At 47.4% G+C, this 20,256-nt stretch overlaps 1 protein-coding gene across 1 annotated transcript in view; it reads right to left on the bottom strand.

Moving 5' to 3' along the window:
- Positions 1-357: 357 nt before the first annotated feature.
- The window catches only part of LOC8030963 (ceramide synthase 1), a 74,796-nt gene continuing 54,897 nt past the window's right edge, over positions 358-20,256 (bottom strand). The window contains exons 5-7 of the mRNA XM_002403800.5: positions 19,541-19,688; positions 14,708-14,835; positions 358-4,836 (exon numbers count right to left, since the gene is read on the bottom strand). Of these exons, the coding sequence (XP_002403844.2) occupies positions 4,722-4,836; positions 14,708-14,835; positions 19,541-19,688 (391 nt within the window). The 3' untranslated portion in view covers positions 358-4,721. The remainder of the gene's footprint in view (positions 4,837-14,707; positions 14,836-19,540; positions 19,689-20,256) is intronic.

Raw genomic sequence — 20,256 nt, 5'->3', positions numbered from 1 at the left:
AGCACGACTATGCGTGTCATGTTTTAAAGCTTTGGTCAAATGTCCTACAACAAATATCACTTCACCAAATAAACACAACGCGTGAAACAGGCTTTCCCGCGCGTTACCCAAACAGTGCATGAAGCGAACCGACGAATCCAAGATCTGCGCGTTCCGTTTCCTACCCGTGACGTCGCAAACGATGATAGTGATAGCTAGAAAAGCGCTCGCTGTAGTTTGAGTACGAGTTCATAATCGAGGGCTAATATTTTTACCCAAAATCCACCCAGTCCGTTGATGCGGACCACTTGTCACTTACTTCCCAACAGAATCAATGATTTCTAGGAAACATGACAAAAGAACTTTTGGACAAACATCTGTGGAAAAACAAGCCCAATTTTTTCGTTTTATTAATCTGTCAACAGGCACAAAAACTGCTTGTCATCTTCACAGATCTTATAAACATCAGGAAAGTCTTAAAAAATGATACACAAGGAAATCAAATAAGAAGCAAAAAGTACCTTGAGATGTATTGAACTAGATACCGTTCTTTATCTTTGGTCAAGGAAAAGTGAGGAGAGAGAAGTTCAATCACCAAATGACTCACCAAAATGCATACAATGCATTGTGTTCATGATGCAGGCTCAACACCACACCAACAAATCCGAAGAAGTTTAGTGCCGCAAAGCAAACTACATCGGCACAATACAATTCAGAAGGATATACATGACACTTTACATAAACGGAGCATAACTTAACCTGCTCAAAATCTAAAAATGTGAAACTTGACACTGAGATTTCAACCACACTGAGAAACAATGTTATGAAGACTGATCCATCCAGTGAGGACTCAGGCTCTTAAGGCAGCAACCTTTTTAACCTTGTTAATGCCGCAATTGCTAAATTTTAAATAGCCTTTTCGATATATTCCCTAAGCAGGAACCAGCTAGCATTTCAAAGGTGCCTAAACTTCAATACCCTGCAGTATGTTCGGAAGCCCCCAAATAAAGGCTCCAAAGGCAATGTTCGTATACACTGTGGATCAAAATGTGGGGGAATCGTTTTTCGCACATAAATGATTCTGTAAACCACAATACAGACACTACATTTTTGGAGTTCCAGGGAAAAGAAGGCAACCTACAGCGACATGCTCAAAATTTTGTACGAGAGAGTTCACAAGCAGCTAAGCAGAGATTTTGAATTCCATCTTCCAGTCTGGTACGAAGCTAAAGGCACTCAACCACAGCTTTATTTTTTATCCTATAAGAAGCCGGCAACACCTGGAAATTACACTGATCAGAGAAAGAAAAATGACGCCAAGTTTTCACTACACTTCAATACCCCTAAACTGCTGATACTGCATTTCTGCAAGACTTTCTGAGGAATATGCACGAACAATAGAAAATATGCACTACATTTCTAAAAAAATTTAGACTGTTCTTAAGATAAAAAATAATTATTTTCAGCGTGCCTCATTTGAACTACCTATACTCACATTATCAATTTAAGGTTTATCCTAGATTCTTGATAAGGCAGTGGCTGACATGTCTTGCAGTTTGGTCCGATGGCAATCCAGTGACCATGTCAAGATCTTGAATGGCAGCAGATGTATATATAAATTACATCCGTAGACATCCTCATTCATGCAATCCATGTTCGCTTGATGGGAGCGATCGCACATGGGTTTCTTTCGGTTACCATTGAAATAATGCCCTACATTAAGCTCCTGATAATGCTGCCACGGAGGACCGTGCCGAGCTCTTGGACCAAGTAGTGAAACTACCTTGAAAATGCTGCCTAGAAAACTGGTTTGTGAAGCTCCCTAGATGTTGCACTGAAATCCCAAATGGAAGTAATGAGGCCCACAAGGACCAAGATTATATGTGCAATGCCTCATTTAAACAGTAAAGAAAAGCTGAGGAGAGAGAGAACTAAAACTCTTAAAAAAGGCAGAAACACAATTTTTAATTGGACACCAAGAATATAGACATATAGAACACAACAGCAAAGTTTTTTTGCTCCATTTTCAAGAAAATACATTGGTCTGCAAATGTTCTTGAAAAAACAGTCTGGGGCATACATGCACGCAAACATTCGGCCTGTAATTTGATCGGGGGAGGCCAGTTTTCTCAAACAGGCCTACTAAAAACGTGACAAGTTAAAGGGGGAAAAGATATGACTCGCTGATGTTCTTACAGACCCTCTTTCACAACATCGTCTCAAGCAAACCAAGAACACATGACATCCACAAAGGCTGCAGCTGGTCAGCAAAGAAAAGCTCAATGACACATTCAACACGTGCTTATGCATGTCGGTATTCAACCTTGCTGCAGGAATAATAGTGGCTAGGTTGAAAATCCTTGCAGTCAATGCACATACTGTCCCATTAAACATGAGAATAAACACATAGAAGACATAATTGTCTTCACAGTACCCCACTTCACACTCAAACAATGCACCAACCAGCTCCACCCACCTCAATTCGGCAGGTTTTAAAAACGCACAAAAAGAAGAGTAGTAAAGGGGAGAGAAATTGCCAAAACACTCCACTGAACTGCGGGTGGCTTGCACCCATAAATGTTTTGTTCGTTACAGCTTGCAACGAGAATTTTAAAAGAAGGGGCAACTCCAAGCGAACGTCCAAGTTTATATTAACCGTGTTGCTTGTGCTGAAGTTTTCAATTTAGACTCGCAAATACTTTGGTCCTGATACACTTGGTTTAGGTAAAGTCCAGTGCTTACAGGAGCCTGCATTTCTTTCGCATTGAAAGGACCAAACAATTCTGGGCAGCCTCACGATGATGGCCCAACTTCTGTTAAGAGGTGTAGCTGAAACGTCAGCTGCCATTGTAGGGCACCACCAAAAGCTCCACTTCCAAATTCCCCCGGTCGGCCCCTGCTCCTCTGCTACTTTCATGGTTTGCTTGGACAGTTGGAATCAATGGTTTTGGGCTACTTCCGACATAGCTTAGTTCTGCAGAAAAGGTTAATTTGCCAAAAAGGGCCAATGTTCTGTGACCGAGACGCAAAATTGTAGTAAGGAACAAGAATTGTTACCAACATGTCTTTTTCAAGAGACATTAAGATTGTGAGTAAACAGAAATAATCTTTTTTTTTTTCTTCTGCCCAACGAAGAAGGGCCAGTAACTAAAATGCCAAAAAAAGATTTGGCTGTGGAGTGCACTACATCATAGGGCTGTGCTGATGGTGGGCACCAAAAAACTAAAACCAAAATTGAATGAATACAGGCATTTATCTTTTAAAAGTCAAAAGCTTTAGCTGCTGCGCATGGTGCCAAGCTCATCCTTCATCAAGACAAGCCAATTGGTGGCCAAAGGGAAAAAGTCAGCTGTGGCCATCACACTAAGCAACCGTTAGGAGTCGCCCCTCTTTTAATTCCCTCGTAAAAAACAAAGGTTGTAGAAAAAGCACTAGCAACTCCAACACACTTTTTGCCACACATGCGTCGAAGAATGATGTAGAGCAGAGAATCACATCGCACTTCGCAAATGGGAAGAGCCATGTCCCACCTCGCAAAGAAGAATGGCGCAAGCTCGCCAACGGTCACAGCACCGCCCGCACCCTGATCAATGATTGCCACATCGAAACGCAGTGTCACTGGTGCTCAGACCGAAAAAAAAGTCCCACATACTCTCGCAAAGATCTAAAAAAATGTCTCTCGGGTCATCGATCGCAGCACGGTACAAAACCGGGAGTAAGAGCACTGACCTCCCAGAACAATTGCAAAAGTCTTCTGCAGTCCCGCAGCCAAGGAGGAGAACACAAATCGCCCTCCGTAACTGGAAAGAATGCCATGGTCTTTAGAAAAGTGGGTCGAGCAAAAGGCTTCGGCAGCAGCGTGGCAGGCGAGGACCTAAACATACAAGATATATATATATATACTATATATATAAGGGGTGTCTGAAAGGACGGTCTACAACTCAAAGTCGACCGCCAAATTGAATGAGATGTGGCACGTAGAAGTTCCACCCTACTTTCAAGTCTCAAACTGGTGTGAGCCTCAACTGAAACAAAAAGATTCTCAGCTTTGCAAAAGCGAGAGACTGAGGAACGGACAAAAAGAAAACAGCCTTCCTCTTCTGAGCTCCGCCATCTAAAATTTTCACAATGTGGAAAGTTGACTGGCTAGCCTGTCTGTTCATTAACAGTCAGATGTTTTCAATAGTCTGACGGCGATGCAGTTTACGGGTTACACATTGACTGACGAGCGTCCTCTTCCAAAACAGCCCTCCCTTAGCGCGGCGGAGCTTCGTGAATCCAGATCGAGCACTTCGACGCTCGTCGTGAAAGATGACGCTTTTTTTTTTTTTTCTTTAGAGGCCCGAAAAACAATCCCTTGTAACCGGGCTTCGCCGTCCAGCCACTTCATTTTTACTTTCCCATTTTTCACGAGAGCAGACCAGGAGGCTTAAGTTTTTGCTCGATGCGATGATGAAAAGGTCAAGTAAAACATCCAGGAAGGGAGGAGGGGGGAAATCGTATTTTGACAAATTTCGCCACTCATTTTCCTTTTGGGGACGATCCTAAGCTGCAAACTTTCTTCACATACACACCCGTGTACAAAGAAGTTCCTTGGCGAAAGAAAAAAAACTGTCAAACCCTACGCGAACACCACCAGTAAAAACCGCGGATTACACGCACGTGTTGGCTTGCTGGAGCAGTGAGAAAGAAAGGAGAGAGGCGACTTTTAGAGACGCCAGAGCACAGGTGGTCCAAGACACTTAGGATTCGGCGGCTGTGCGGCGCTCCCGCACGGTCCCGGAGTCTCCGCGAGGTCCTGGCCACGACGTAGCCCCATTATGGCAGCCGTTGCCGTTCTCCAGCTTCTTCGTCGGACTGTGCAACAATGAAAGATTTCCGTCACCTACTCGCCACAAGAGCACACTGTTACGAACCATCTATGGTCAAATGAACCTACAAAAACAAAAAGGAGCAGTATCGTGGCAAAGGCAAGGGTAACACAGAATGTATTGTGTGCTCCTTATCAGTGATTTTGCACAAATGAACTTGTTACGCAGTTTCGTACCAAGAGCCTCTAAAAGAAAACTCTGCCGAAGATAGTACCCCGGCAAAGGTGGAACACAAAGTTTGCGTCTCCTGTGGTCCTACACCCCACCTGGTAATTTCCCATCCCCTATTTTCTCCAAAGCACATACTTGCTCTCCTCGCCATCTGCACACTCTCGCACAATATGTCCGAGCATGCCTGCTCAACACCTTGAAGCTAACGAGGTAGTACTGCTGAATTTGCTTTAGGTCACCTACCGGAGGTGAGCGCAGGGAACAGATTGACCACAAGTGCCACGTCAGTGTTCGGCTGGAACTCGAGTTCAATCAATAAGGACACAGGTTCCAGTTGAACGCTGACCCAGCACTCCTACGACATTCTTCTCTTGCACGAGCACATCATCTGCAAAGTACTAGGAGGAGGCCATAGAACACATTCTGTCTTGTAAAATATTCCCAACATCAGAGCTTTTAAAACCAAACCTACCCAAAAATGAGTTTCTTTTTTTTTTTTAGTACATGATTTAATTGAACATTACATTGAACATCACCGAAAGGGAGGCCCAGTGGCGAAGGCAGCATGCAAACATTTCAACCCTATATGTTACCCGAATTAAATGACAGAAGTGATATCTCGAGGACTGTGGGCAGATAGGAAACATGGAACTGCTGGTCAGGCACATCAACTGCCCTTGACTATCTCCCCTCTGAGGTGGCCAATGCAATCCAATATATCAGCGGTGCCTGGTAGCCTCCGATGCAGTCGATTAGGGTTAGTTTGAATGGAAAACAATCTATGTGACACCCTTTGTTTCACATTAAAATAGACCACCATGGCTTGCTCTTACACTCCTATGTGGCTGAAGGGCCCTAAAATACTCAGGATGTTTTGCTCGACCGTAGACCAGGGTGTCTAGCAAATTTTTATTTTGAAATTCTCAGACTTTTCCGGGTTTTCCCTGACAATTTCAGGCACAATTCTCTGACCACTGCAGAGGCAGTTAAATATATAAGACCATTACAACATAAAGCAGTGAGCATTGAGCACTGTGAGGATCATTTTGCACGGGCTTAATCCAACTTGCATATTCCAAATTATTTGGGTTCGTCCAGTCCAGATTAAGCGAGCACTTTCTTGCCACCGATATAGTCAGTGAAGAGGCCGCTTCCGGAAACGCAATGAAGACACGACGCTCAACTACAAACGTTCATAACCGAATGGCAGCGCGGCCCCCAGATGCACACTTTCGGATACTTTTGGCTTAAGGTTTGGATGGGATCGGGGTCTGGCGGCTTCCCTATTTGTTACTAAATCTAGTACTAGCGTCATGCCCTATCCAATCCAAGGTTTGGACTGGATTTTTCGGCTGTTTCCTTTGCATCGGGTAGTAAACTCTGCACAGGGTGAGCAGAGCCTGCGCTCCGCTCTAACCAAAATTAATTTTTCTGCCCTCAAATCCTCAAGCCTTTGCTCAGGGCACTCCATGGCATTTCCGGCTCATTTTCCCTGACTGGGCACGCTTTTTGACAATATCCCTGACAATTCCCACATTTTTCCCAGTAATTAAAATTTCCATGACAATTCCCGGTTTTTCCGGTCCCTGGACCCCCTGTAGACACTTGCATGAGATTGCTACAAGTGCTGTTCTGCGTACAAGCATGCCTCAGCCAACTACCGAGCAAAAGCACCATCCGTACTCCAACTTCTCAGACTGGAAATGAAGGTGGATCCTTGTCGGATAATTTGCGAGAACTTGTCGGATAATTTCCAAGAAACTCGGAAAAGCCTCAACGTCTCGACACTGCAACAGATCGACCAATACAACAGGTCGCGGAATATGCTACATGAGCTACGAGAACTGGTGCCGAGGTGAACTCATTCGTTGAGTGATGCAAATGGGCGGTTCACGGACCCTCTCGCAAATAGGTGGAAAGGTCCTTGCCGCATGACCAAAAAGCTATCAAACTTCTTTCGGAAGCTGGTGCATTTTGAATCCTGTGGAGTGCATTGATTGGAGATAACATTATGTTGCAGGTTCCAGAGGGCAATGGCCCCCGACTACCTTTCAGAGGCTACACCTTCTTTCTGCTTTTGGGGGAGGAGAGAAGGATTGTGCTCTCCCGTTTTGTAGATCCGCCCAAGGGGACCGCTTCCTGCATACCAGGGTGCCTTCACAGTCAAGTTCAAGCTCTCACTTTTTGCCTCCCTATGGCCCCATTTCTCTTTCAATTACTCAGTGTGTCACAGATCATCTAGAAAAGCAGCAACAGCAGTGCAGTCCCCATCCTAGGGATTACCGCTACCATGCCAGGCTCAACCAAGAATGCCACTGTCAGCCCAGAGAGCAAACGGAGGGACCCAGATGATTCTCTTTGATCCAGATCTGCTCATCTATGGCACCTCCTTTGCCTACTGGAACAGGACCAACCACTTGGCACTCAGAGACCCAAAGAAGAATGGCCACCGCAGAACGAAGACCCCAGGACGTGTGGGTTGGAAAGTGGCGAGGTCCCACACTGCTACCAACTTGAGAGAGGGACAAGTAGACTGCCTGAATGCGAGAGTCGTTCCAGGCAGAAGACGCAGTGAGCCAGTCCACCATCCATCTGCTTTCTCGAAGGGGGGAGGTGTGTAGCCACCGTGGAATAGCTGGGTCGGCAGAAAGTATCAAAAAAGAGTGCCCACTCGCAGTTTGAAACACAGGCTGATGACAATTAATAAATGACTGTCTGGTTGAATTGACACTCCACATCACCATCCAAGGGGGTAGCAGCAATGAAAGCTCAATGAGGCTTAGACGAAAGGCCCCCTCTGTTGGCAGCAGGCGTAAGCCGGCTACAGCCCGTTGTGACGTGCAGACTCCACTAACCGTTGTCTTCCGGCAACGGAGGTTTCGATGTCGAGACGCCATCGCATAGAACCAGAGGCCAGCACCGTCAATAAGCCACAATGTTTAAAGGGCAACTCCGGTCGAAAACTAAACCAAAATAAATGAATGGCACAGTTGAATCCCTCAATAACGAAATTTTCGTGGCAACAAAGAAATTTGGCGGCCCTGGCGAACGTCCATAGAGTCCAATGCATTTGCAACCTCTCAACAGCAAAGAAGTTGGCGATCTTTCACCCAAAGGTGAAAGATTGCTAACTGCTTTGCGCATATCCGATTTTCTCTCGCAAGCATGCTTGCCGAGCCGGCGCACGATTCCCAGAGCTGGAACAATCTCTACAGGAGTATGTGAAAACATGTTGGCCAAGCCACTGAGGATGACTTTGATTCATTCGCACTTGTTGATGCGGACCTTCCCATTGTTGCTCTTGCCAAGGATGCTGCGATCGACCTTACATGCGACCAGGGTAAACATAAAGCGATGTCGGAGAGGCACCTCGGGAAATGCCGACGACTGCGGAGACGCAGGACACCCCACAGTTGGTTCGAAACAAAGTGGAGTGCAGCGGCAGTGACAGTGCTCTTGCAATGCCTGCAGCAGTTTGAGGAGAACTGATGCCAGGATGAACTTATCGGCAAACTCCCCTTAATTATTTTTTTACTAGGTAAAACTGCAGCGAGATGTTCGTAACCAAGGTTTTTTTAAGTATAAGGTCAGAGTGTTCCGCAGTGTTCCCGTCCACCTTCAAGGCTCCTGGCACTTTTTTTTGGCTCTATCGCTCTTATCGAATTACCGCTTATATTGAATTTTTTTGCCGTCCCATTGACTTCATTATATCAAGAGGCAACTATACCAACTTTGTAGCGGAAACGGCTCAATACACAGAAGTGCGACTTATAGTCCAGAAAATATGATACACGTTAAGCACCCAAGATGACAGGACAAGCGCCCATGTATATGCACCGTGCGGGAACTATAGGGAGCGCTTTGAAAAACGCACATAGCGCCGCTAGCGGAGGAGCTGGCGTTCAACAGTGAGGCGCCTTTTTGCATTCCAAGCTATGGCGGCGGAAGCGCGCACAGACGGAACTTTTGCTTTTTGAGCCAATACGTTGAGGGTGACGTTGCACGAGTGCTGGGGCAGACCTAAGAAGGGCATCTAGCTGTTTTCTGCTTCTTATATATTGAGTTTGAGTCATTAATAGGGGTAATTTCTCCAGTTGCAGTCGAAAAAGGGGTGCGAGCAATTTTCGGAAAAGCAAGATGGCCGTTACCATAATTGCTCGCAGTGGGAAATTTGTTTCTCTCATCGCTGAAACGTAGGACTGCTGGGACGATAATATTTGGAGGCAAGTGAGATGTTCAGTAAGTTTGTGCACGAAGTGTGCCAAGTTTCATTAAAACAGCAGGTGCAAAAGTTATGTTTCGAACGAATAAAGGAATAAAGCTGTACGGGATATCCAATATTGGACCCAAAATGTTATGTTATAACCGGGCTGTTGAAAGTGCAGATTTGGACACACAGGTACTTGGACATGACTGTAACTTGACACAGCACTTATTATACCATAAAGAGGTGGCACAGCGAAACCAGGTGGAAATTTAGTTTGGGCGGCGTAACTGAATGAAAGCCGGTCTTAACTGTCAAAAGCTGTTAAGAGAATACCAGTAATCATGCGAGGTGCACAGTTTACAGGCAGGAAGGGACCAGTGGACGGTACTTTCAGTTCAAAGAACTTTGCAATACCGTATTTTCTCGCGTATTACCCACATCAAAACTTTAAAAAAATCCAGGGCAAAGTGGGAGTGCGAGTAATACGCGAATCTGGACGCCTGTGGCTTCATGGCAGTACGCGCCGAGCCACATGGTCGGTAGGGACGTAATTTCCCAGAATTCCTCTTAGCCGTTGCTTCCTAGGTACTTTCTCCCGTATCTCCTTGTTTATCTTCTTTTTAGGAATTGCCATTTTCGCATTGTCTGCACACCAAAACGCTGGACTGGCCACGCACCCACGAAGAGAGAATGAAGCAAGAAACGTCAATCTTGCCATCTTGGTCGTCCCGTTCCATTTGACATGAGCTGTGCTCGGCGGCAGTCCATTACGGCGGAGCAGAAACTCAAAATAAGCAGCGTTGCCAAAGAGATTGGGAACCGTGCGGCAGGCCGAAAGTATGATGTCGACGAATCCTGTATACGCTAGTGGAGAGCAAAGAAGCGGGACCTTCAAAGTGAAAGCCGTGACCGCAGGTCCTTCCACGATCCCAAGACTGGAGCGTACCCCCAGATCGAAGCCAAGCTGGCGGAGTTCATTGAGGAGAAGAGAGGCCGCGGCCATGCTGTATCAACAGAGATGGTCCAGGTCGAAGCTCTGAGGCTGGCAAGAGAAGACGGCATGCAGAGCGACCAGTTTCGTGCCAGCAGCGGGTGGTTTCACCGATTCATGAAAGGCCAAGGATTTTCCATTCGGAGGTGGACGACCTTATGCCAACGACTTCCTCACGCCTACGAGGGGAACTTAGTAAAATTCCAGCGCTATGTGATCGGGCTCCGAAAGCGACACGAGTACTTGTACTCGCAGATTGGTAACGCGGAAGAAACTCCCATGTACTTTGGATTGCCACTGGACACAACTCTTCGGAAAAAGAGCTCCAAGTCAGTGAGCCTTTTGACGGGCAGCAATTCGAAACTGCACTGCACAGTGATGTTGTGCACGTAAGCAGACGGCATGAAGCTACGGCCATACGTGATTTTTAAGCACAAAACGCTTCCCACCGATTTGCCCTCCGGGATAGTTGTGCGTGCGGAGGACAACTCCTGGATGAACGGTCATCTTGTCATCGACTGGTTGAAAACCGTGTGGGAGAACAGGTAGGGCGCAATGTTAGCACGGAGGTCTATGCTATGCTTGAGGCGTTCCGGGATTACAACACCGAGGAAGTGAAGACCCGTCCCGCGGATGACAAGACGGACCTAGTCATGATCACAGGCGGGATGACGTCCGTGCTTCAGCCGATGGATGTTTGCTCGAACAAGGCTTTTAAGGCGCACATGAAGCGTAAGTACACAGAGTAAATTGCCAAGGAGCAGTACAACCTCACGCCGACGGGCCGGATCCGCAAACCTGACATAGCAGTACTTTGCAAGTGGATTATCAACGTGTGGAAGAAGATTCCTGCAGAGATAATTCGCAAGAGTTTTAGGAAGTGCGGTACCAGCAGTCGCCTGGACGGCATGGATGATGACGCTCTCTGGGACAATGACGATTCTTCAGCTGATAGCTGCAGTGACTGCAGCGATGAGTAATGTTTCAATAAAGGTACTGCTTTTGGTGACTTTGACATTGCTTTTCGTGGGTAATTATGCGGGTAATACGCGAGGTCTTTTTTTTTTTTTTCTAACAGTCGTAAGTTGGGGGTGCGGGTTATATGCAGGGGCGGGTAATACGCGCGAAAATACAGTATGTGGCAACAAAACTGAGAATTAAAAGTTGTTGTCTACAGGACTTGGGATGTTGGCGTTTCCACATCCAAAAAGAGGCTGATCAAAAAAGGAAGCCACACCACATTAACTTCCATACTCAAACGTCAATCGTCCAGTGATTCCAAGTTTCACTGTAGTTTTCCTTAGATTCATATTTGTCACTTTTTGGACCCTCCAAATCTTTCTTCATGAAGTACAGACTGCGTGTCATACTGGTCCGGAAATATCATTGACACGTACGATGGGGATAAAACTTATTTGAAGGGGCATTCCTCCAACGAAATTTGCACTGCATACCCGTGAGTGTGAAATGGCATTTCAGTTCGTCCCATGGCGCTAACATATGCAGGCATTACTGGTACAGTACAGCCCGCTTATAACGAACGCCGTGGGAATCTAAAATCAGATCACTATATCCATTTTTCGATATATGTAGATTTCGAAAAAAAAGAGAGAAATCAGCTGCTTCAGCATGCGATTTTAATGCTTCCCAAAATGGCCGTTGATTCGCTACTGTACGTGCCACGTAAGGGACGTCCTCAGGATCGCCTGCTCGATTGCGTCTAAATGCGGGAAAAGGTTGCAAGCCGCGTAAGGGACGTTTTCACGATCACCCGCTCGGCACCAGCGAAGTAGTCTCAGAGGGTCTCCACCGCGGCGAAAGCTGTTCTGGCGAACACCGACTTCTTCGCAGAGTCGTCGTCGCTCTCATCACTTTCGCTACCAGCCTCCACATTGACGGGGTCAGAGTTCGCGAGGGCTTCATCAGAGGAGACACTCCACAACTCGGCGTTAAGCAGCGGATTGATGTGATGAGCACTACAGTTATAAAGCAGAAGCAGAACTTTCCGTCTCTTGCCCACCACGTTGTTGGCGAAGTCGGTCACGGCAGGCCACGGTAGGTTCAGTCAGGGAGGGTTTCGTGAAATCCGTGTACTTTCGCAACGAGGCGTTGACTTCCATGTAGGTCCGTAGCCAGATGTCAAAATGGAGCAGAAAAAACGCGGAGCGGACGGGAACAATTGAAAACCTGAAATTTCCCGCGCGACGTGCACGCTGGTGCACGCCACACAAACTGCGGAGAAGACAGCTTACGGAACAGCGCGAATTCTTCCCTCGCTCGGACGAAATGTGGCGGTCGCCTTAGTTGTGTTATGGGTACCCAGTTGTTTGTTCTTGCAGTTATTTTCTAAGAATATACTGTAAATAGCTTTTTTTGCACTTAATTTGAGTACGTTTTTGCAGCTTTTTTTCGCTGTGTCCGTGGCGGGCCTCCCATGGTTTTTCGTTAAAAGCGGGCTTGTATCTCATTGCAAGTATACAAACGGTAAGGGGAATTTGGGGTGGAACTCATGAAATGTACTTAGGAGCAGCTGAAACAGCTGTTTTGGAGCAGGTTGGGAGCAGCTAAAACTACATTCTGGAGCAGGATAGGAGCCGCTCAGATCAGTTTTCAATGCACTTCAGCTTATGTTTTGGACAAGCACGGAAGCAATTTCAATTGTGCTTAGCAGCACAGATGAACATGAGGGGTTAGGAACCTAGGTAGATGGGATAACAGCGTAACAGATGCAAAAACTTGAAACTTTGTGAACCTTATTGAGAACCAAAGAGCAAGTACCATATGTTTCTGAAGATAGAGTCCTTGATATTTTTTGAGTGGCTTTCAGCTGCTCAAAATGCAAATCAGCACTGGTTATTGCACAACCCACACGTGCTAGACATAGTAATTATATGTGCGAACCAATGTGCAACGGACGTGCAGTTGCACGGAGGAACAGGGCAACAAATTTCAAGTTTATCCTATTGTGCAACTCAATACCGAAGCAGCAGAATATGATTAACGCAGTTATTGTATTCAAAGCGATAAGCTGAAGCAAGGTACGCCAAGCGGATCTACCGCTCGCGTCAGAGCTCCTGGCCGGCTAGGTTTCAGATCGGACCGCGCTTCAGTTCTATCAAATCCCCTGCTGGTAAAAAAACAAAAGCAGAGTACAAAGCGGCAGTGTAGAATATGTCAGGCGTGCCGACACAGTGGCAGACGTGATCGCGAGACCAAATTTCTCGTGTCGTACGGCACAGGTCCATCGTTGTTGCAGTCTCACAAGACATCGGCTAGTTGAAAAACTGTAAAACTTTGTGTCCCCAAGAAACGACGAATAAATATTAAAGCACTTAACGATGCAGCAGTTAATGCTGTCAACCCAATGCAACTGCACTGCTCAGACTTCAATGCATACCAATGTATGCGGCATGGTTTCGTTGCACTGGGGTTCTCACTGCCTACCTTCGGTAACGGCCGCGGGGCGGTCGCGTTGCGCGGAGTGTATAGATTAACCCAGTTTTCAGTGAAAGTGGAATGGGCGCTCCCCTAGGTATTTACGATGCACACTTTTTGAGGCCTAGCCATACAGTGTGCCAGTTTGTCTGCTTGGATGGTCGTATGCATGCATCGGAACAACAGGAAGACAGGTACAGCTACAGCCAAAGTGAGAATGGCAGGGCATCCCTTTTGAATGCCTAGCCTCCGGCATGCACTTGTTGCTTTTTTTCAAACGCCTTTCACGAAGGACGACGATTCTCCAGGGAGGCAGACATCCGGTCTGCACAAAAGACCTCTCGTAAAATCAAAGCAATCTTAGTGGCATAGTGCCACGCAAAGCGTCTTGGGAACCCAATGGTCACTGTGTCGATTTCGATTACCTAGCCAACGTCGTTTTGCAGCATCCCGTCACAAACGAATACAGTGCATGCATTTTCGAATATGCAACTTTCCCAAAGTTAGTGATACTGTGAGATTACCTACCAATAGAAATAGAATTCTCGGACACATTTTTTGAGGGCCCCCAACTTACCGGAGTTTGTGTGCAGGTAAACAAAGGAAGAAGACAATGTGTACTGGGCCGATCTGCCTGTTCCATTGTCTCAATGTCCTTGCTTCTTAAATGATCCTTGTCATGGGAGGGGCGTGTTGCACTCTGGAGTTGTAGCCAGGCTGCCAAAAAGGTATGGCCAGCCATAGTCCTACTCCTCGCCAAGTCTAGGCTGGTCCTTACAACTGCTGGAGGTCCGTGTTTCAACGGGGGCTCTTACGAAGACGAATCGGTGCACACGCGAGTGCCAACTTATTTTTCACCCAGTAACAAGAAGCACTATCTCGTTAACTCGGCCCTCGAAATCGAAACCGTCCACTCCTCTCCAAGGTCAGATGCCCCATAATGCAATGCACGTAGTGTCGCATGCTGGGATTTTTGCTAGCAGTCTATTTTCTATTTCGGGGTTTCTCGGGCCCTCCGGAATCCCGGAGCAGTACAGTGACAGCATGACCCACCTGGGCGGGGGTGCCCCGTTGGCCAGGACACCCTTCTTGTCCAACTTCTGGGCCACGTCGTACTCCCTCGTGTCGTCCAGCTCCTTGATGTCCCCCGTCAGCACACGCACCGCAAACAGCACAATCAGCTGCACAGTTGCAGAGGAGGAGAAGGACACGTGAGCACACTCCGACCGGTCTTGGTTTGGCACCACACCGACGCCGCTACCCTAAAGGCCCCTTGCACGCTCACGTTTGCTTACGACAGACCTCTCACAACCTCTTACGCCAGCGGCATCTACGAGGCGGCCCCGAACTGCATTTTGCTAGTGGGAAGGTTCTGCAGTATCAGCAAAATCAAATGTATGTGCTAACTAAGAGGTCTAGTATAATACGGTGCCCAGCGGCGTCCCAGCAGCTCCGAGACATGCTTCGGGCACCGTAGCCCATAGCATTGTCAAAGTTTTTCGAACCACGAAAAAAAGAATGATGCACAACAAGAATAGAAAATGTACAGAAATGCCAAGTGTTCCATCCAATACACGGCACCAGTGTGTTCTCAAGTCGTAAAAGACCCCAATAGGTCCTAAGGCACTCGATCATAAGTGCTCGCGGGAGTGAACTAGCCGGTTCCCCACTTTCCGTTTCTTCACTCCCTTTCGCGCTCCCCACCTCTCCCTTACAAAAGCAGGTCTCCTAGCTACTCCCCGCAAAAAGAAGGAGGGTTTCCCTCTTTCTCGAATGGAAAGAAGGAGCCAGCAGAAATTCCTCTTTTCTGGTTGGTTGTCGGCCTTTAAGAAGGATTGCTAAAGTGGTTGTGTCATATAAGACACTAAATGGGAGATGACTATAGTATGTGCAGGTTAAGAAGGTAGGGTGAGGGAAAGGAAGGTGGGGGAGGAGGAAGCAGATGCAATGCTGGCGAGGGGGTTTCCTCCTCCCTGCCAGCATTGTGTTAATTTCCTCCTCTCCCACCTTCCTTTCTTTCGCCCTACCTTCTTGAGTTGGCACCGACTATAGACCATTCCATTTAGCGCTCTCTGGGCGGCACCATTTTGCTCAACAGCAGCGCCCTCTCCATACATCCGGGAAATTCAGCGGGTTCGGCAAGGTAAACCGAGAGAGAGGGCATGCGCCCGACTCTGCTAGCAGACGACAAATCGGGAGGTTGCCATTCTGTAGTGTGCCATCAACAAGCTAGATGGCGCAAGAAGTCATGGTTTGTGTCGTTACTACGAGATGGTGCACGCGCTTGACAGCGGCACGCGCTGTCTCGGGATCGATGTGTACATATTGAAAATAGAAGAGTCTTCACAAAAACTCCGAGCTGGTGTGACGTCTCTTCCTTTCGTCGGGGTTCCCGCCTTGGGCCCCGCACCTCGGCACCCCGCTGCCCACGCGCCGGCAATGTAAGCCTTTCCAGCATCTCTACAGGCCTTTCGGGGCGCTGTCTTTATCTGAGCTTTCCCTGTCTCTTTCCACCCATTCGTAATGGCCCCAAGCGACCACAACATCTTGGCGACGAGCTTTAACCACTACACATTCTCCATCTTTGGGCTGTAGCGGCGGGCTGTACGGAACATATAACTCTCGCTCGTGGCTGCCGTTGTGAAGTGGTTCGCGTTCTTAGAATAGTTGTGGCTACTCCAAAATCAGCCTATAGCTCTCTGTTGTTCTAGTTCGGTAAATGATCAACTAGCATATCTTTTTTCCGTTACTTAAATAGCAGTTGAGTCAGCCGGCAGTACTACCATCAACTACTGCGTATATTGTGGCTGGAGAGCACGTTTTTATTTACTATTTCAGACTTCCACTCATGGTCGCTAAAGGCCTACACCAGTACAAACTTTGTATAGTAAAAAAGGTGCAGCAACCAGATTTACTTTTCGCTGGAGAGACCAGCCAATCTGACACAGTTTTCCCCATTTCTTTTTTATTTGCACGCAGGTAACAGCGCAATTGAACCCTGTTAGTCTTGTTTTCTATAGCATAGTATTACACGATAACTGGCATACCAAAATATGCGCATTTGCGCTTGAAATTTCCAAAATGACGCGATTATTAAACAGAGTTTGCACGCCAGCCGGATGCCAGGTACTGCCCACTCGGGAGAGCAGACGACATGCGGGGTGAGAGGGAGAGGGCATTTTTCTCTCCATTACCCTCTCTGCTATGACCCTAATGGAACGGTCTATAGGCTGCAAGAATCTATTACGTGCGGCTACATATTTCCTAATTTTTCGCCTATTCGTCCTTTATCCCTAGGAATAACGCACATTTAAGTGTGTGGAGCATATAATTTAGTGGGTGGCGGTGCGATTCCTGCAGAGGGTTGTGGTCTTTCGTAAAGACAGCTGGCCGTGTTATTCTATTTCTGTTACATTTCACGACACTCTAAACTAAAACCGGACCACGAGTCTAAAAGCACGAGTTTATGCGACACAAATACTCCTCGATCGTGCTTTCCAAGACACAAATACGTCCTCGATCATGGTTTCCAAGTTCCGTCGCCAGTGGAGTCACTAAATGTGCTTCCGAGTCTTTATGAACGCCGAGCACAAAGCTAGAGTCACTCACATGTACACAAATAGGGGATGGGGAAGCATTCACCAGCATGGCCAGTGGCTGCTTGCCAGAGGTGAAAGGGCATTTTGCTGCACCACGCAATATCGGTGGCGCTTTTAACGTATTTCAGTCACTTCCGGTCTAGAACTGTATTTGGAACTAGGGCGCGGGACTCACGATCGGAACCTGTGCACAAGGTCGTTACCTTTCTCCCTTCTCCATTCTCGGTGTTGAGCTAGAGGCCCTGCCCAAGATACGCGGGATACCAGTGCGTGAATAGTTAACTTTAGAAGCACTAAATAATTTGCTCCTCAAAGTAACATTGCTTCAACCATGGCATAGGATTAGATTCTGAGGCATCCTTTTCCTATCGAGTAATCGCAAAAAATGGTATCGGGATCTAGCCAGCTGCCTAGCCAACAGCCTTTCATGTTACTGCAGTTTGAGCCTAAAGTTCTCTGTGCAGCATGCTCCGAGGGAAGGTGCAATTGCGTAGGAGCGGCGTCGCCGATTGCTGCCGACGTCCTTAAGAGAAAACGCAGGAAGCGCCTCCTGTAGCCCCGTTTGCCAGCACAGTTTGTGACGGAGCGCTCCGATATCGCTAATTAAAACAAAGAGAATGTCAATGATGCCTGTGTGGCTACGGGCAAAAGAATAACAGCACCCTTGAGGAGTCGGCAGCTTGCAGAGCTCACTCGTGCGAGTCACCGTAACGTCCAGACAATGTGTTGCCCTACGGCGAGCCTCGTCCGTTTAGCTAGCGCCGTGAAGGAAGGTTCTGCGGACAAAATATACGGCGAGTAAAGGAGTACATTGCTCCAAACCGACGAACTATGATGACGCGTTGTGCCACACCAACGCGCGAGATGGTGGGCACAATGCGGATCCTTCCTACACTTTACTGCACACGTGCCACACCAGTTTGCTCGAAAACACAAGTTTAACATGATTTTGAACACAAGTTAGAGCTTTCTCATTGAATGGACATATTCAGAGTCACAAAAAGGAACCATTACAAGTAAAGAGCTGCAAAACAAAGGGGCCATGGCACTTTTGAAGATTTTGTTTGTCTCAGTTGATGGTCACGGCAAATTCCACTAATAAAGCGGTTGCTCAGTGTGTTCTTTTACTGCGAGTCAAACAAGGACCTTCTTCGATGTGCATATGATGGCACAAAACTGACACAACGCAGGTTGCATTTTTTTTAAGATGTCATTCTTTTTTAATTTTGGGTGGAGGAGGCTGGTAGGTTTATTAGGGATGTGCCAGCCACACTTGGAACCCACCCCCCCCAAAAAAAGCTGCGGTTTGAACCCTGGTTTATATACTTTTGCCAAATACATAAGTGTGTGCTGCACAAAAATAAACTTGTGCCAAATTAAAAAATAAAAGAAAACACTAAAATATTGTTTCATTTTCACAGCCCAAGCCATATTGTTTTTTTGTACTAGTCCCAAATTAGACACAGTAAGGAATGTGTTTGACTGGCACACTTATAGTCCATTGTAACCAAGAGGGCAGGGCGCGGGTATTACGGGCCGGGGAGGAGGAAGCAGACGGAACGCTGGAGAAGAGAGGAAAAAATCTCCTTCTCTCTTCAGCATTCCGTCTGCTTCCTCTTCCCCGGCCCATCTTACCCTTGCCCTACCTTCTTGAGTTGCAACGGACTATAGTGTCCTACGTTGCCTGCACATTGGAGTGTCCACAGAGTGACAATAAGATGCGTCGCACGAGCCACCCTGGAACGCTACGGGTTGTTGTGATCCTGGAGGTCGATCGTAGGACCGCCAGCAGAGAAGACAAATGAAGGCCAGCATCACCATCGTCGCTATGTCCTGACCCACGACTGCCCAAGTTTCTGTGAACCGATAAGACTTCCTGCACCATCAGCAGCGCAGAAAGATATGCCGGAATGTCCAGGTACGGAACTGCTTGCAGTAGACAACCAAGTTAACAGAGAAATTGCGAGCGGTGGCATGCAAGCGTCTGCGCTGCCCTCTACCTCTCTTCAATGCCATGGGCGCGTAAATGTTCGCGACTTCTGAAAGAGGCCTAACAGCTGCCGAGCGAGCTACCGCAGCACAGGCATCGGCTGTTGTATCTGCCTCTGCCGCCGCACTACCGCCAGGATCACAGAAATCCGCAACAGAGTGCAGTTGTGATGTCACCATAGTGCAACTAGTGCCGAATATCATCACCCTACCACAAGGTGTGCGAGGACTCCCAAGAAAAGCTTGGAAGTCAAAGAGAGACCCCCAAATGGAGGCGGCTGAGGAGAGTGGCACTCACAATGAACCAGTAGAGGTTCATCAGAAGCAGGACAGTGAGCAGGCAGTCCAAGGCGAAGAAGTAGGAGGGGAACACCTGCTTCATGAAGAGGCCCGTGGTGGCCGCATACATCACCTTCCTCGGGTAGTAGTACAGCCGAGTGATGAACCTGCACAGGGGGCACACATCTATGTCGGGAGAAGCACCCAGACTACCCGCATGGACAGCAATCGGGACACTCGAGACCAAACTGCGTCAACAGCCTTCACAATATATTTTTTTTTTTTATGTACATTTTATATTCTTGAAAGAACCGTCAATATGCACCCGTGTAAAGTAGGCCTTCCCTTATTTCATGCACCTCGTGCTTACGTAGACCTTTCCCGAAAAACGTACGGAAACCTTAATGCTGAGCTTAGGGACAGGGCACGATATGGATCGAGCAAATGTCGGAGCAAATGCATTTGGCAAAGGCAAAGGGATATCGCCTCCAACAGCTAATCCAAAATGTGGAAGACCGCATTTTCTGACAAAAGCAGTTTTTACTTTATACTTCCACGTCAGGAAGGCACACGCAAGCACCTTCATTCTCAAGCCAGGAGCTAGGGAGTGCGATTCTCACACCACGGTCTACCGTCGCTGAAAGTTGCGAATGCCGAACCCACTGTATTTTCTCGTTCTTTCTGCCCCTCTGCCGTCGCACTCCGTCGTTCCTGAGAGTCTGTGTGCCCCGAGTG

The sequence above is a fragment of the Ixodes scapularis genome, unplaced genomic scaffold, assembly GCF_016920785.2.
Source record: "Ixodes scapularis isolate PalLabHiFi unplaced genomic scaffold, ASM1692078v2 PGA_scaffold0__279_contigs__length_252992795, whole genome shotgun sequence".
Classification (NCBI taxonomy): Eukaryota; Metazoa; Arthropoda; class Arachnida; order Ixodida; family Ixodidae; genus Ixodes; species Ixodes scapularis.
Note: the sequence above shows the minus strand (reverse complement) of the source record. Positions and strands in the feature narration are given on the sequence as shown.